The 18,438-nt window shown below is 41.7% G+C and overlaps 1 protein-coding gene across 6 annotated transcripts in view; it reads right to left on the bottom strand.

Moving 5' to 3' along the window:
- Positions 1-18,438, bottom strand: part of CYTIP (cytohesin 1 interacting protein) — a 133,829-nt gene that overhangs the window by 53,689 nt on the left and 61,702 nt on the right. The window contains exon 4 of one of the 6 annotated variants that reach the window (XM_066280933.1): positions 9,467-9,605. The exons of 4 other annotated variants lie outside the window; for them this stretch is intronic. In XM_066280933.1, coding sequence (XP_066137030.1) covers positions 9,467-9,605 — 139 coding nt within the window. Of the gene's footprint in view, positions 1-9,466; positions 9,606-18,438 lie in introns of those variants that run through there. One more of the 6 variants, XM_066280938.1, reaches the window with a different exon arrangement.

Genomic DNA, 18,438 nt, shown 5'->3' with positions numbered 1-18,438 from the left:
CTGGGTGTGCGGGCCAGTAGGGCGCCCTGGGCGCGTGGAATGCCCAAGGCACGCGCGAATGGCGCGCTCCGGGCACCGATGGCCGGCGACCCCCACTCGCAGTGTGCGGGCCGCTGGGAACGTCAGCGGTGCTCAACCGGACCGGGCGCGCGCGGAGGCTCGTGGCGGCCACTCGCGGTGGCGGTTCGCGGGGGCTCGCGGCAGCTCGTGGTGGCGGTTCGCGGGGGTTCGCGACAGCTCGCGGGGGCTCACGGCGGCTTGCGGTTCCCAAGTATATGGGCTGACTCACCGCAGGCGCACTCCCTGGCGGCTTGAATGAGCATCGCTGCGGTAGCTCAGGAAGCCATTTCATTGCCACAGCTGCAGGCAAGCTCCAGCAAGCAGCGTTCAGCCTCTGAGGTCCAAAAATTAAATCCCGTTGGAAGTCTCATACTTGCTTATCCCACACTGCAGAAGCCACTGACAATCCCTGTCCCTGACTGTATTGTTCAAGGATAATCAGCGATGCTAAGTATTGAGTTATTTGCAAAATTTTAACTTCTAGGCAAACTTTACCTTTACTCATTATTTTAAAAATTAAATTGTTCAAATGTGGTTTTCTGATTAGCTGGTAACCTAAGTATATTTAATTTTCTGAATTTATATGGGTTTTGCTCATTGCTTTAGGATGGAATAGAGAGAGGTAACTAATTTTAAATAGTAAAGAATTTTTTTTTCCATGAGGCACATTATTAGTACAGGGAAACATCATTACAGCCTAATATTTTCTAACGTGTATTCTAAGTGCTTTCACATGCATTCATAGTTCTCACAACTACCCTGGAAGTGGCTACTCTTCTATTCCCATTTTAAAGCACAAGATTCTAAAGTTTAGAGTCTGTAGAGCTTGCTGCACGGCTACTCCTAACCGCTACCTGATAGAGCCTTGGTCTTTGAAGATAGATTAATCTTTTCCTGGCTCAAAGTCACAAGGCTGACACCAGCACATGGAGACCGAAAGCCATTTTTTGACATTCCCAATCCAGGTCTTGCTACTATAGTATTTTTATGAAGCATAAATTATTCAGTGATTCACTCAGATATATTTACCTACCCATAACCAAGCATTCAGATATTTGTGGTATACAGACGTGGCTTAACAAATGCAAAAATAAAAAGCAAACCAAGTCTTGCTATTTTATAAATGATCACTAGATAGCAGCATATTACATAAAAACCAAAATGAAGCCCCTCCTCTTCTGCGGTTTTATTCTTTTTGCTTAATGATATGTAATAGTAATTCCATTTCATTTCATTGAGTGCCTTTCAAAAACAAAATAAACGATGTTATAAAATAAGCACAGTCAGGGTGATTTTATGGTAAGAACAAATCTAGTTATAATTTGAAAACACAATAAACTTTACAAATTATTTTGTTGTATCAATATTTTGTTCTATTAGTTTCTAAATTTCAGTGGTATTAAAATTACATTCCTAATAACAGTATCAGCACAAGGCAAGCACTGATCTCTTTTCTGTCTTTATAAATTTGCCTTTTCTAAAAATTTTATATAAATGAGGTCAATTTGTAGTTTATTGCCTCTGTTTTCTTTCACTTAATGCTTTTGAGTTTCATCAATGTCATATAGCATGTATCAGTATTTCACTTTTTTATTGCTAAATAGTATTGCATTGTATTCATTCATCAGTTGATGATACTTGGGTTGTTTTCCCTTTGGGGTTAGTAGAAATTATGTTGTTATGAACATTAATAGACATGTCTTTATATAGACATTTGTTTTCATTCCTTTTGTGTAGATACCTACAAGTGAAATTGTTGGCCATGTGGTGAGTTTCACTTTTTTAGAAATTGCCAAACTCTTTTCCAAAGCAGCTGTACCATTGTATATTCCACCATCAACATCTGGAGATTCTCGGTTCTCCACATTCACAACCATACTTATTACTGTCTTTCCTTTTTTTAACTAGTCATTCTAGTATGTATGAAGTAGTATCTCCTTGTGGTTTTAATTCATATTTCTTATTTTTATTTTATTTATTCATTTTTAGAGAGGGGAGAGAGAGAGAGACAGAGAAGGAGAGAGAGGAGAGAGAGAGAGAGAGAGAAGGGGGGAGGAGCTGGAAGCATCAACTCCCATATGTGCCTTGACCAGGCAAGCCCAGGGTTTCGAACTGGCGACCTCAGCATTTCCAGGTCGACGCTTTATCTACTGCGCCACCACAGGTCAGGCTAATTCATATTTCTTAATGACTATTTATGTTAAGCTCTTTTTCATGTGCTTATTGGCTATCATTTCTCTCTTTAACTGGTCTTGAAAGGCTTTTTCCTTTAAAGATTTGTATGGAACTTAAACCAAAACCTAAGTTGAGCCTAACCAGGCAGTGAAACAGTGGATAAAGCATCGGCCTGAGATGCTGAGGAACGAGATTCAAGATCCTGATGTCGCTGGCTTGAGCACAGGCTCACCAGCTTGAGTGCAGGCTCATCTGGCATGAACACAGGCTCACCAGTTTGAGCGTGGGATCATGGACTGACCCTGTGGTCGCTGGCTTGAGCCCAAATGTTGCTGGCTCAAGCCCAAGGTTGCTGGCTTGAGCAAGGGGTCACTGGATTGGCTAGAGCCCCCCAGTTCAGGGCACATATGAGAAAGCAATCAATAAACAACTAAGGTGATGCAACAAAAATTGATGCTTCTCATCTCTCTCCCTTCCTCTGTCTGTCCCTGCCTGGCTCGCTTGCTCTCTCTCCTTCTCTTGCTAATAAATTTTTTTAAAAAACCCTTAAAATGAGATTTATTGTTGTTATTAATCCAAGAAGATAAAAAAAATAGTAATGGTTTGTAAAAAATTAATAAAATTGTATATATACTATGATTATAGTATGTGAAAATATTTTAAAACCCAAACTATTACCTTTGAAGACTACAGATGGTTTTATTTTTTTCATTTTTAAATCATTTTTATTCTTCAATTACAGTTGACATACATTATTATGTTAGTTTCAGGTGACCATTCCAGTAATTAGACATTATATAACTTACTAAGTGATCATCCTGGTAAATCTCAAGCCCATCTGCCACCATACATAGTTATTAGAATATTATTGATTATGTTCCCTATGCTGTACTTTATATCCCCATGACTATTTTGTAACAACAAATTTATATTTCTTAATCCCTTCACCTTTTCACCCATCGCCCCAGCCCCCTCCCATCTGAAAACCATTAAAATGTTCTTTGTATCTATAAGTCTGTTTCTGTTCTGCTTGTTTATTTTCTTTTTCAATTGTTAATAGATATATATATATATATATTTATTGCCATTTTATATTTTACATCTTTTCTCTTTAATTTTGTTCTTCTTCTTAAAGAAGACCCTTTAACTTTTCATACAATACTGATTTGGTGGTGGTGAACTCCTTCAGCTTTTTCTTGTCTGAGAAGCTCTTTTTATCTGTCTTTCAACTTAAAATGATAGCTTTGCTAGGTAGAGTAGTCTTGAGTGTAAGTCCTTGCTTTTCATTACTTTGAATGTTTCTTGCCAATCCTTTCTGTCCTGCACAGTTTCCGTTGAGAAATCAGCAGACAGTCTATGGGATCTCCCTTGTAAGTAACTAACTGTTTTTCTCTTTCTTCTTTTAAGGTTCTCTCTTTGTATTTAACTTTTGGCATTTTAATTATGCTGTGTCTTGGTGTGGGCCTCTTTTGTTTGGGGCTATCTGTGCTTCCTGGACTTATATGACTATTTTTTCCCCAGGTTAGAGAAATTTTCTGTCACTATTTTTTCAAATAGGTTTTCAATTTCTATGCTGCAATATTGTCTGAAAGTCTAAAGCAGTTTAAATATTACAAATAATAAACTAAATTAAGGGGGAAAAGAAGTCAAGCAATACTATGAGCACCTACTTGGGTGGAGAAGTCAGTGTAGGCCAGGGGTAGTCAACCTTTTTATACCTACCGCCCACTTGTGTGTATCTCTGTTAGTAGTAAAATTTTCTAACTGCCCACCGGTTCCACAGTAATGGCGATTTATAAAGCAGGGAAGTAACTTTACTTTATAAAATTTATAAAGCAGAGTTACAGCAAGTTAAAGCATATAATAATAATTACTTACCAAATACTTTAGTCAGATTTTTGCTGCTTGGCAGAATAAATCTTTATAAAACAACTTACTATAGTTAAATCTATCTTTTTATTTATACTTTGGTTGCTCCGCTACCTCCCACCATGAAAGCTGGAACGCCCACTAGTTCGCGGTAGGGACCAGGTTGACTACCACTGGTGTAGGCAATGTGACAGAAAGGTCCTTCAAGTAGCCAGAAATATTTAGCCAAAGATACAGACCTTTTTATTTGTTAGCAGTTTTCCAAGTACACTTAAATATTGTATGAGCACACAATCTCTTTTCAAATTGTATCTCTGGTTCTAAGCTCTGTAAACACATTATCACTAAATCTTAATAATTGTCTGCTCTAACTCTATAGAGGCCAAAATGGGAAGAAAAGCAGAGCTCATGGTGCTTGAATGCCCCATTCAGACCCCTGTGAGGGAGGGCCGAGAGTATGTTCATTGTAGATGTACCTGTGAAGGCTGCAGGTGATGGAGATTACTCCCTGGGGACAGGTGGTCTGATTCAGGGTTATCAAGTTTAAGGGAGGCAGTGCCACATGAAAAGAAGGGTTTCAGCGAATGTCTAGTGAGCAGAGGAGGTTGAAAACTGACTGAGAAAAACAAGTCATAGAGTATGAAGGTCAATACAGAAGAGAAGATAGAGAAACAGACAAAGAAAAAAGGCAAGATGTAACAGAAATGGTCCTGAAACAATTTCTGTGGGTAGGGCCTTCCATTCTGTTTCCACATTTTTCTTATGCATAGCTTACTTTACTTTGCTTCAGGAGATGCGTTATTCAGCACTAAACCTCAGCTGGGTGTTACACACATAGTGTAAATATATATGCATATAATATTTATCCCCATAAAGTCTAAGAGCAAACAAGGTTCAGCTATCACACCCGCCCTCCTCTTTTCTACCCAAAGTTTTACCTTCATACTCATTCATTCACTGCCAAACATGTAATAAAGTTGGTTGAGCAATTCAGGTGAGTTTCACTAGAAAGGGGAATGGCTTTATGTGCTGTGGTTCTTAGAAGATGTAGTCTCAATGTACTTGCTCACATGAAACTCAGCTTTGTACCTGCCCATCCCCTTCACAATCAAAATGTCACTTCTCAGAAACCGCTTGGGTCAATACAAAAAAGCTCAAACTATCTGGTAGTTACGCCAGGGGAATGATTTTAGAAACACCTTTTCTAGCCACCCCTACCTAACAATAGTCCCTAGTGAGATTTTGTACACTAGATCTTGCTTTTGAGATAATAGGTAGCATCTTCCCAAGCGTGAGCCACTACCTCCCCTCCCTTGTTAACCCAACTCAGTGCAGACAGCTGCCTATTCCGATTCAACAATTCAATGTCCTGGACTTTAATTGAGCATCTACTGTATACAAAACCACAAGATAAAGGTGTAAAACAATGATTTTCAACCAGTGTACCAAAAGAATCTTAAAACATGCAATACCTTACTAGTTAGTTAGGGGCACTGACCTCTTTTCTCAAAGACTGTCAAAAAAAAAAAGACAACCAACATAACAGTATCTGCTGTGAATGAATCAAAATTCTACCTTATTTTTTTTGTCAGATTGGCAAAAAAGTATATTTTTTTGGTATGCCAAAGAATTTTAGTAATTAATTTATGTGTGCCATGAGATAAAAAGGGTTGAAAACCTCTTGTCTAGACAGTAGAGTTGAGCCTAAGATGAAAAAATACATGTGACAAATGCTATTTTCCAAAGATGTTTGCTCAGTGTAATACAACCCATGCTCTTCTTACAATGTGATATTCAAGTGTTGGGATATACCTTCTCCCCCTTGAGTCCTGATAAGCCTTTGACCACTGCAGAAGTAAAACTATGTGATATCCAAGGGTAAGTTATAAAAGGCGATAGAGCTTCTGCGTAGTTCTACTGGGATGCATTGTACCCAGCCACCATGCTCTGAGAAAGCCAAGAAACTACATGGAAAGACTACATATAGGTGTTTTAGCTGTGATGTCTCCTTCAAGGTCCCAGCTAAGAGCAGCATCAAACAATGCACATGTGAGTGACTGAACCTTCAGATGACTCCAGCCCGTCTCTGAGCCACCAACTGATGCTGAGTGGAACAAAAAATGAGATGTTCCCAATGAGCCATGCCCAAATTACAAATCTTTGAGCAAAATAAATGTTCTCATTAGTTTAAGCCACTAAGTCTTGTGGTCATTTTTTACTTAATGATAGATAACTGTAACATTATACATAACATAACCCCAGAGAGCTCACATTCAATTCAGGTAAATAAACATGTTCACAAATGACTATAATATGTCAGGGTATAACGCAGGTACCTTAAAAGATCCAAAAACTAGAATAAATATGTATTCATATGTTTATATACCCTGGTTTATGCATAAACTATACTATGTCTAAATACCTTAACAATTAATAATAGTTATGCCTTTGTGGAGTAGTCCTTGGGTGTAAGGGAAGAAAGATATCTTTCTATCTCTTTGTATGTTTTCATCTTTACTTTATTCATATACTTCAATACTTCAAAATCCATTTAAATTTCTAAAATAATTATAAATTAGAAGGGAAAGAACTAAGAAAGTACTGTAAGTATCACCTGAAGGCTGTATTTCAGGTCCCCCATGAGGACAGTATGCAACCAAGTTATGGGGACTAGCTGCATTTTCTTCCTCTGCGCCTGTTTTCACATCTATGTACAAAATGGTACCAAACTTACAGGGTTTTAGTGAAAATTAAAGTGCTTTAGAAGTACCTGACAATTACTAAGCACTCAATCAACATTAATAAAAATATCTAAGAAATCCCAAGCTGCTGAGCACTGGCAGGACATGTGGACACAAGGACGCAAGTGGCAGAAGCAGCCTGTTGCTTTAAGAAAAGAAACATTCTCTCTCCTCCCTCAATTAAAGGATTAAAAGGAACCTGCTTTTTTAGGAGAAGTTATAAGACAAGGTATATGACATCATTGCTAACATTGTGAAAACTTCTGCAAATACCACACTGACTTACGTTTTCCAAAACGTTACAGGACCACTAAATTAAAACCTACCCACCCACTTCCCCATTCAGCTTCCCTTTCATGGTTTTCATTGGGTGTGGCAGTGGTTTGCATGTTACAGATGACTGCCATCTCTAGAGGCCAGAGTTTAGTGTTTACTTTTGCACCTAATATTTAGCTTCTCCGTGAACTTTTTTTTTAAGTGAGAGGAGGGGAGATAGTGAGACAGCTCCTACATGTACCCTGACTGGTATCCACCCAACAACCCCATCTTGGGCTGATGCTCCAGTACAGAGCTATTTTTAGCACCTGAGGCTGATGCAATAAGACCAACTGAGCTATCCTCAGCACTGGAGCTGATGCTCCAACCAATTGAACTACTGGCTGCAGGAGCAGAAGAAGGAGAGAAGGGGGAGAGAGAGGGAGAGAAGCAGATGGGTGCTTCTCCTGTCTGCCCTGACCAGAAATTGAACCTGGTACATCCATAAGCCTTGCCAATGCTCTACCCACTGAGCTACTGCCGAGGGGCAGCTTCTCCCTGAAACTGGGCATTGTCTTAATTATGTCAAAGGAACACCAATCTTTCCATTTGTTCTTTTATGTAATTTTCACATTCAGGTTATAGAGAATGGTCTACATCATTTAAAAGATGGGGTGGACCTGAACAGGCGGTGGCGCAGTGGATAAAGCGTTGGACTGGGATGCAGAGGATCCAGGTTCGAGACCCCGAGGTCGCCAGCTTGAGCGTGGGCTCATCTGGCTTGAGCAAAAAGCTCACCAGCTTGGACCCAAGGTCGCTGGTGCCAGCAAGGGATACTCGGTCTGCTGAAGGCCCACAGTCAAGGCATGTATGAGAAAGCAATCAATGAACAACTAAGGTGTTGCAACACGCAATGAAAAACTAATGATTGATGCTTCTCATCTCTCTCCATTCCTGTCTGTCTGTCCCCTATCTATCCCTCTCTCTGACTCTCTCTGTGTCCCTGTAAAAAAAAAAAAAAAGATGGCATGGTATTAAACTGTCCTTCCCACAGTGCCCCATAATCTAAAGTGTTTGTAAAATCATGATCTAGTTCTAGTTGGAGTGATCTAGAAGAAATGGATAAGGTGAAGTTGCTCATGGGATTCGTGATGTGAAAGCATAACCATTGGATTTTATAATGACAATGAGTTATCTTAAGTTTTGTAGATTTCAGGGTAATGGCATCATCTTTCTGCTTGTAAAATCAAATGAGTAATGAACAGTTCCTCTCTGACTCATGAACGTCTGTTTTTTCCTGTTTGGTTTAATTTACCCAAGTATCTTAGAAACACATAAAATATCATTTCAGGTTTAAAGGTGGCTAGACTTGATGTGCTTTTTGTTCTTCTAATGAACCAGGCATTTCAGGAAAAATTTTGTATATCCATTTTTCTCTTTAACTTAGAGATGATATCAACCTCTTAAGTATAAGAGAACTTTCTACAGTTGCAGTGAATTAAACAACAACAAAGTAAAAGCTTTCCAAAGACAAGAAAAATCATGCTAAATGTGGTCAAGAGCTAACTTGCTAAATTTTACTAAAATTTAGCCACTTTAAATCCCTTTTGGTATAAACTGGGAGAGATGGAATAAACCAAGAGATTGACTAAATAACAAACAAAATCTTGCTGATTCCAACACTATGTGGTGAATATGAACAAATGTGTATGTGAATTGTAATGACTATGAAGCATGGTCCATACAAATTGCATACTCCAAATTCTCACAGATACACAGGGTGGAATTGCATGGGGGCAGGAAGCATCCCTAATCAGCTCTATAGGAAAAGCTTGAAAGGGAAAAGATTACCTACAAAGATTTTTGTGCCAACACTTAGCTCACACTTCTGAAAGCTGGTTCAAGCCACCAGAAACAAAAGAAGTTTGTACACAGGATGCAACAGTTTCGGGCCTCTTCCAGACTGTCTTCCCCTTCTCACTGCCTGTTCACAGTGACACTCTGGGAAAGAAAATGGAAGGCCGTGTTCGGGTAACAAGGAGCCAAAGATTCTCTTTGTTGCCTTGTACCCTCTCATCACAAGCCTTGAGCAGAAAGTTTGCTTCAACAAGAAGGTTACTCAACATAAAATAAATGAGGTGTGAGGACATAATGTATAACATGTGACTATAGTTCATAACACTGTATTGTACAACTGAAATTTGCCAGGAAAGTAGAACTTAAACGTTCTCACTGAAAAAAAAATTGAAAAGGTACCTATGTGAGGGCATGGCTGTGCTAACTCAATGAGGGGAACCCTTTCACAATGTACTCATACATCAAACCATCACATTGTCCACTTTAAATATCTTACAGTTTCGCCTGACCTGTGGTGGCGCAGTGGGATAAAGCGTCGACCTGGAGCACTGAGGTTGCCGGTTCGAAACCCTGGGCTTGCCTGGTCAAGGCACATATGGGAGTTGATGCTTCCTGCTCCTCCCCCTTCTCTCTCTCTCTCCCCTCTCTCTAAAAAAAAAAAATCAATTAAAAAATATCTTACAGTTTCATTTGTCAATGATATCTCAATAAAGCTGAAGGGGAAAAAAGGAAATCCACTGAGGTTGATATTACTTTACTTCGAAATAACAAGAAATAGAGTCTCACTACCACATGGCCTGTAACTAAATGCATCTTCTATTCTTAGCCTCCCAGGCCGACCTCTTTCTCCACCACTGTAAGTGCCTTTTCAGTGATCTGATTAGAGCCAACTTGACACCTGCCTAACTCCATTCCCTCCAGGTAAGGAGCATTACATTTTCTTATTCATCTGCCAAAGATTGTGTGCATGTGTTCGTATGTGGGGCGCGCGCATGCATGCACACACACACACATAGCCCATTACCTAGCATAGAGAGTAAAAATTTAAAATTATATTTTCATATATTTTTTCTTATTTTATGTATTCTTATAATAAGTGTAAGATTTTATTAAAAGATGGGGTTTTAAAAATAATAAAACTTTGGAGCCTGGTATTTGCAGAGTTACATCAGAATTGTTAATGTTAATAACGCTGATCTGATTATAGTTGACATTTAATATTACATTAATTTCAGGTGTACAGCATAGTGGTTACATATGTATATAACTTACAAAGTGATCCCCCTAAAAAGTCTAGAACCTCTGACACCACACATAGTTATTGCAATGATATTGACTCTATTCCCTCTGCTGTACTTTAAATCCCGTCACCCCCCCTCCCCCGCTGGGCTTCCGGAGCCGCTGCCCCTCACGCCCCCCCCACCTCACACACCACCACCCTCCCTGCTCCCAGGGGATTGTTGGGTAAATAGGTCTTGTTTTTTAGGTTTGCTCATTTGAATTGAAGGGCTGCCGCTGCCCCTCCCTGCGTGCTACAAGCGCTGCCGCTGCCTCTCACCCCTGCCTGCTCCTAGGGGATTGTTGGGCAAACAACAGATGCTGTTTTTTAGGTGGCTAGGCCGCTTCCCCTTGCCCCCACGTGCTCCCCAAGCCACCGCCCTTCGCCCACCTGCTCCTGGCACCACCGCCACCCCTCGCCCCTGCCTGCTCCCCGGCACCGCCGCCACCCCTTGCTTAACTCTGTCCCTCAAAAATACATATACTGATGCCTTAATCCACAGTGTGATGATGCTTGGAGATAAGGTCTTTGGGAGGTAATTAGGTCATAAGGGTGGAGCCCTAAGGGTGGCAGTAGTGCCCTTATAAGAAACTAGAAAGCCCGGCGGTCATACGAAATGACCGCTGTTCTAGATATTATAAATTGTAATTAAAATGATTTGTGCAAAGGTGTCTGCTAATTCAAACTGAATTACCCAGGGCAGGTGGCGAGGACGCCCCTTTGCTTAGTGTCTCACGGGGTTTCCCCCTTCTACTTGCTTAATTGCTTAAAGTAGAGTGCAATGAAGGAAACCACTGGTGGTACATTTCTTAAGAGCCACCGCTAGCTCAATAAATAAAGGTGATTTAAATAATAAAATGTTAATTCACATGTCAAAGATCTCTTTGTACACAACATTTCTTGTGTAGATCTTTCCATCATTTTTAAGCTTGCCTTGCAGAGGACCATCGATTATTTTTAATTTTACGCCAGTTCTTTCACGAACTCTTGAACAGGCAACATAAAGTTGACCGTGTGCAAATGCAGGCTCAGGTTTTAATCCTTTTTGCGATTCGGTCAGCATTACTCTGTCGTTTTTTTGCATTTCTCTCCTGCCTTTGTTAAAGGGACTCATTTTGTCGAAGCAGGCTTTTTTGTCTTGCATCTGAGGCAAGCCTTGTTTCTCTATGCTCATCAGCCTCATTTTGCCGAGAAAGACGCATTTGCTCTGCGACTGAAGCAAGCCTTGTCTTTCTCTGCTCAGTGGTTTCTTTTTGTCGAGAAAGCAGTTTTTGTGCAGCTTTAGCTCCTTTTCTCTCCTCTTCAGTGCTGTATTTTTCTGGAGGCATTCTTAAAAGAAATTACGTTAAGATGTAGTTTTTATATAAAACAGATGACTGCCAATGCAAACAAATGTTCACCTTTCCCCTGACACGCTCAATTTGCGTTCAGCCTTAAATTGTTTCAAAAGCAGATGATTGCCAATGCAAACAAATGTTCACCTTCCCCCTGACCCGCTCAATTTGTGTTCAGCCGTGGCAACTTCACCCCATTGGCTAGTACAGTTACGCAAGCAACCAATAAGCTATCGGCGACAAACAGACACTTAAACCGCATATAATAAAGAAGACAGGACAGCTCACCTCTGTGTTCTCTTTACCATGTGAGGACAAAGCGAGAGGAAAGCAGAACTTGACCATGCTGACACCATGATCTTGACTTTGCCAATCTCCAGAACTGTGAGAAACTAAAGTTTGTTGTTGAAGCCACCCAATCTTTGGCATTATCTAATAGCAGCCCATGACTAAGCTACCTTGAAAATGGTGGTATCTGTCAAAACCCCCAGGCCTGGATTGTTCTGCTCATGTTGCTGCCAATGTGTCCTATTCCACAAAGCACTGTGGAGACACACAGGCCTTCAGAATCAAGCACATTGTAAACAGAGCTCAAAAGCCACTGGCTTGAAATTTTATATATTAATTTTTTGTTTGGATTATTGTTTTATTTTATAAATCACAGTTTACATTCAATATTATTTTGTAATGTTTTCAGAAGTACAGCACAGTGGTTAAACAATCATACACTTTACAAAATATTCCCCTGATATTTCCAGTATTTATCTGACATCATACATAATTGTTACAATACTACTAATTATATTTCTTATGCTGTACTTTACATCCCTGTGACTATTTTGTTACTACCAATCTGTACTTCTCAATCTTTTTACCATTCCATCCTGTCCCTCAACTTCCTCTGACCACCATCAGTCTGTTTTCAGTAAGAGTCTATTTGTTCATTTATATCGTTTTTTTGATTTACATAGAAGTGAAATAATGTAGTATTTGTCTTTCTCTAAGTTCTCTGAGCGCAATATTCTCCAGGTCCATCCATGCTATCACAGTGGTAAGATCTGGTATATTGTTTTGCAATGCATTCCATATGCTGAGAATAATATTCAATGAATCAAAGTTTCTTAAACTCTTTGATCCTTAGTAATCTCACCTGAAAAATGTAGATCATATATTTGTTTGTGTAGGGTTATTTTGAAGACATGAAAAAAAATGCATAGGACAGTGCCTAGAATAAAGTCACTCAAAAGAAAAAATACATTAGTAGTAGCAGCGAAAGGTGGAGGGGGAGAAGAAGTGGTCATAACAGAAGCTGTAGCAGCAGAAGTGGAAGTGGTGGCAGCAAAAGCAATAGTAGCAGTTGTAATTGTGACATCTTAGGACAAGTGGTACAGGCCACCAGCCATGAAAACTGAATACATCCAGTACATGGCTGGAGGCAAAAGATAAACAACCATTAGAAATGTAGTAATATTTTCCACAAAACTCTATGTACCCAGCATCCAGGAAGCCCTACCCTAGAGACTTAGCCAAGAATAAGGTCAGCTAATCGTACCTCCCCCGCCCTTGTAAACGCTGCTTGCTTGCTCAACCTAGATAGCCACCCTATAAAAAGGAGCCATTTTAGAGGCTCGGGGCTGCAGTGTTCCCTTGCATGGATTGCCTGCAGTCCCTGCGCAAGTTTGCAATAAAACTTATAAAATTCACTTTGGGTTTACTGTGGTCTGTCTCCTGGGATGTAACATATGGAAGCCCCAGCGAGATAGGCCATGTAAGACTCCTCCTCACGGAGTGGGCTGCAGAAGATGTTGGTAGCTGGCCAGCCTCTGGCAGTTGCCATTTGGAAACTGAATTTGGCTGATTCGAAACATTCGGAGGTCTCGAGACTGTCTGGTAAGGAAGCTTCCTCTTTGAATATCTAGAAACAGAGCTCTGGCTAGAGAAAAGGGTGTAGTGGAGCAGGCGGGATGCCACCTGATTTCTCGCCACCCGGTCGGGGAACACAGGATGCTGCCTTCTCCCTTTTGGTTTCGGTTTATAAGTTTTGTTTGTTTCGTGTGCATATTTAGTTTGTTTGTCTGCTTCGCCCATTGCTTCCTCGCAGGATTCCTTCGAGAGTCAAGGGCCATGGGTCAGGGGCAATCTACTGCCCTAATGCCTCTTCAGTGCTTGCTTGATAACTTTTCTGATTTCTCTCACAGGGCATGAGACTATGGGACTCCTGTTGATTCCACCATGTTGCAGATTCTTTGTGAACTAGAATGGTCAACCTTTGGTGTAGGGTGGCCCTCGGAGGGCACTTTCAATTTACCCACACTCTTTGCTGTCAGGGCAAATGTCTATCCGGTCCCGCACCCTGGCCAGATGCCATATATAGATGTGTAGATTAACATAGCCATGGGAAGACTAGGTTATGTTAAGAAATTTTTTAAGAACTATATTAAGAGAGACAAAGTCTGGGCAGGAGGAAAGCTGTCCTATTGGTAACCCCAAACGAAGGCAAAGGGAGGCTTCCCTCCCCAAAACAAGAAACTTTGAGAGAACAGCCACAGCTTGCCCACAGACTTTATCCAGTAATACCAGAAGATCCAGGGGCCACTGAGTCCTTACTAGATTCCATTCCTCCTCCGTATCCAGAGCAAGCTGAGGACCCACCTAAAGCCGTGGGGCTACCCCCCGCAGCAAACCCACAACCTGGACTGGCCCCCTCTTGGGAAAGCCCACCCCATACCCATACAGGGGCCAATTATGGTCATCCTAGTATGCCACCAGCTCCGAAGCCGGCACTTTTGCTTCCCCTCTGAGAAGCTGCAGGGGGGGATCCTAGGGGCCCAGCTAGATCAATTTATGTCCCCTTCTCTACTAGTGATTTATATAATTGGAAACATTAGAACCCCCCGTTTTCAGAGAAACCCCAGAGTCTAATTTCTCTCCTTAAAACCATTTTCCATACTCATCGTCCTACTTAGGACGATTGTCAACAGGTTCTTTATACTCTCTTCACTTCTGAGAAAAGGGAAAGAATCTACCAAGAGGCTGCTAAAGCAGCATTAGGGGATGGGAATTTACATAGCCTTGGTCGAGGGCAAGAATTAGAAGAAGTTCTCCCTTCGACCCCTCTTGACTGGGACCCCAACACTTCTAGGGACAGGAGGCTTTATGCAAGTATCATGATTTCCTGCTCAGGGGTCTTCGGGCAGGAGCAAGGAAGCCAACTAATTTTAGTAAAGTCAGCGAAATCATCCAGAGAAAGGATGAATCTCCTTCGGCTTTCCTTGAAAGGCTTTTAGAAGCCTATAGAACATATACTCCATTAGACCCGGATGCCCCAGAGAACAGGAGGCTCATAAACGTAGCCTTTGTCTCCCAAGCAACCCTAGACATTAGAAAAAAGTTACAAAAGTTAGAAGGATTTGAAGGAGAAAATAGAAGCAAACTTTTAGAAGTTAGTCAGAAAGTTTATATGAACAGGGAGGATCCAGAGATACGAGATGCGGAAAAGGTGGCAAAAATACTAATTGCAGCCCAACAAAAGAAACCCACTAAAGGAAAGCCACAAAGGAAAGGGCAGAATAGTAGACCGCCTCTAGACAAGAATCAATGTGCTTATTGCAAGGAGACCGGGCATTAGAAAAATGAGTGTCCTAAGCTAAAGGAGAAGAAGGGACAGAAAGCTGAGGTCCTCTTCGAGGAGCAAGACTGAGGGGGCCGGGGTTTTGTACCGTTAGGCCCCCAGGAACCCATGGTAACACTGTCCATTGATGGGAAGCCCACCAAATTCCTTGTGGACACGGTGGCCACTTATTCGGTACTACAAGAAGCTATAAGACTACTCTCTTCAAAGAAGACCGCCATTGTCGGAGCAACGGGAAAAGCTAAGTCATACCCATGGACGAAGGTAAGGATCACTGACCTTGGGAAGGGAACTATCTCTCATTCATTCCTAGTAATGCCAGAGTGTCCTTATCCTCTCCTTGGAAGAGACCTCCTACACAAACTACATGCTACCATCTCCTTCCATGGGGAGGCAACTATGTTAACTTTAGATCCAGCTTCAACCCCATCCATATTAGTAACAGTACCCTTGTCAGAGGAATACTTGTTAATAGAGGAACTGTCCCAAGCAGTTCCCTCTAGCTTTTTAGAGGAATTACTCACAGAAGTACCGGGTGTTTGGGCAGAAACAAATTCACCTAGACTAGCTAGTCATCAGCCCCCTGTCCATGTTCAGCTCGCAAGCTTGGCACTACCCATATGAGTCCAGCAATACCCAATCCCGCAGAGAGCTAAAAAAGGGATTTCAAAGCATACAAATAGACTCTTAAAAGCAGGCATTCTAAGGCCGTGTCACTCTCCTTGGAATACTCCATTACTCCCTGTCAAAAAGCCAGGGACAGAGGACTATAGACTGGTCCAGGGCCTCTGAGAAGTCAATCTCCGGGTTGAAACAATTCACCCGACGGTTCCGAACCCTACACTCTTCTGAGTCTTCTACCTCCGGGCCGCACTTACTATACGGTCCTCGACTTAAAAGATGCTTTTTTCTCCAGCCCTTTAGCTGAAAGGAGTCAGCCTATTTTTGCTTTTGAATAGATTGATCCAGAAGGGGGATTTTCTGGACAGCTAACATGGACAAGATTGCCTCAGGGGTTTAAAAACTCCCCAACATTATTTGATGAGGCATTAAGCAAGGATTTACAACCTTTCCGAGAATCACATCCACAGGTTACACTACTCCAATATGTAGATGACCTTCTCCTCACAGCAGACTCTGAGGAAACCTGCAGAGAAGCCACCAGAGACTTGCTCACACCTTCGACCAGCTCGGGTATCGTGTCTCCTGCAAGAAGGCCCAAGTAAACGTTCGGACAGCCATGTATCTCGTGTATGACCTCCGAGAAGGTAAGAGGACTTTATCATCTAAAAGAATTCAGGCAATTCTTGATATCCCGACCCCTTCCACAAAAAGACAAGTTCGAGAATTTGGGGGGCTATCGGATATTGCAGACTGTGGATATTAGGGTTTCCTGAATTAGCAAAACCCCTATATACAGCAACCAGGGGTAAAAGTCCAGACCTTATATGGACAACAACTGAGGAAGCTGCTTTCCAAGCCCTGAAGGAAGCTTTGGTCTCAGCCCCTGCTCTGGCACTTCCTGATTTGAATAAGCCATTCCAGTTATTTGTAGCTGAAAAACATGGGGTAGCAAAAGGAGTACGCACACAGACTCTTGGACGTTGGAAGCGGCCCGTTGCTTACCTATCCAAGCGCCTAGACACTGTAGCCACAGGATGGCCCACATGCATGAGAGCCATAGCTGCCACGGCAGTGCTAGTCAAAGAAGCTCAGAAGTTGACTCTCGGGCAGGACCTCCAAATACATGGAGGTCATACCACTGAAGCCCTTCTAAGGTCCCCACCGGATCGATGGATTTCTAATGCTAGGTTAACTCAATACCAAGTACTCCTTTTGAACCCTCCTCATGTAACGTTCTCCAAGTCAGTAGCCCTCAACCCGGCATCCCTGCTGCCTGAGACAGAGGAACAGCCCGGCCCTGATCATGATTGCCTTGAACTTCTTGACACTATTTCCAGTCTCCGCCCAGATCTTCAGGACTTCCCATTGTTGAATGCAGAAACTACTCTCTTCACCGATGGGAGTAGCTTCCTCGACCAGGGGGTCTGGAGAGCTGGAGCAGCTATAGCAACAGAGGACAAGGTAATATGGGCCCAGTCTCTTCTACAAGGAACTTCTGCCCAGAGGGCTGAACTTATTGCTCTCACTCAAGCCTTAAGATAGACAAAAGGGAAAACTGTCAACATCTACATGGACAGCAGGTGTGCTTTTGCTACTGCACATATACATGGGGCTTTATATAAGGAGAGAGGCCTTCTTACTTCTAGAGGGAAAGAAATTAAAAATAAAGAAGAAATTTTAGCACTCCTCGAAGCCATTTGGCTACCAGCTAAAGTAGCTATTATACATTGTGAAGGACATCAAAAGGGGTCGGATCCAATAGCAAAAGGAAATAACCTAGCAGATGATACAGCAAAAGCAGTTGCTTTAAAACCCGGGGAACCAGTTACTATCTTTCCCTTACTTCCAGAAAGACTTTTACCTGAGAAGCCTCACTATTTAGAAAAAGAAATTCAATTAGGAAATAAATTACACTGCAGAGACTTACCTAGTGGATAGAAGCAGCTACCCGATCAGAGATTGTTTATACCTAAGGCTAAAGGAACAACTTTAATTCAGGAAATACATCAAGGAACCCACCTGGGTATTAACAAGCTCACTTCCTTGCTACGAAGGCACTATTACATACCTGACTTAAGTAGTCTTGTAGAATCAGAAGTATCCAGATGCCTTGCATGTGCAAAAGTAAACCCACACCAGTAGAAGAATATACCTAAGGAAAGACAATGGGGACACTCTCCAGGTGAAATTTGGGAAGTAGACTTTACTGAAGTAAAGAAAGGAAGATATAGATATAAGTACATACTAGTCTTTATTGATACTTATCCAGGATGGGTTGAAGCCTTCCCTACAAAGCATGAAACTGCTACCACTGTGCTCAAGTACCTCACCTCTGAGATTATCCCTCGATTTGGCCTTCCCTTTGCTCTGGGGTCAGACAATGGTCCGGCTTTCATAGCCTCAGTTTCTCAAAATTTAGCCAAAGCTCTAGGTATTAACTGGAAACTTCATTGCATATACAGGCCACAGAGTTCAGGACAAGTAGAGAGAATAAATAGAACCCTAAAAGAAACTTTAACTAAACTAAGAGAGGAAATAAGTGATGATTGGTTAGGCCTCCTGCCCTTTGCCCTTCTCCGTACTAGGTGTTCTCCTTACTATAAAGGCTTAACC

This window comes from Saccopteryx bilineata, chromosome 5, assembly GCF_036850765.1.
Source record: "Saccopteryx bilineata isolate mSacBil1 chromosome 5, mSacBil1_pri_phased_curated, whole genome shotgun sequence".
In the NCBI taxonomy this organism is placed as follows: domain Eukaryota; kingdom Metazoa; phylum Chordata; class Mammalia; order Chiroptera; family Emballonuridae; genus Saccopteryx; species Saccopteryx bilineata.
Note: the sequence above shows the minus strand (reverse complement) of the source record. Positions and strands in the feature narration are given on the sequence as shown.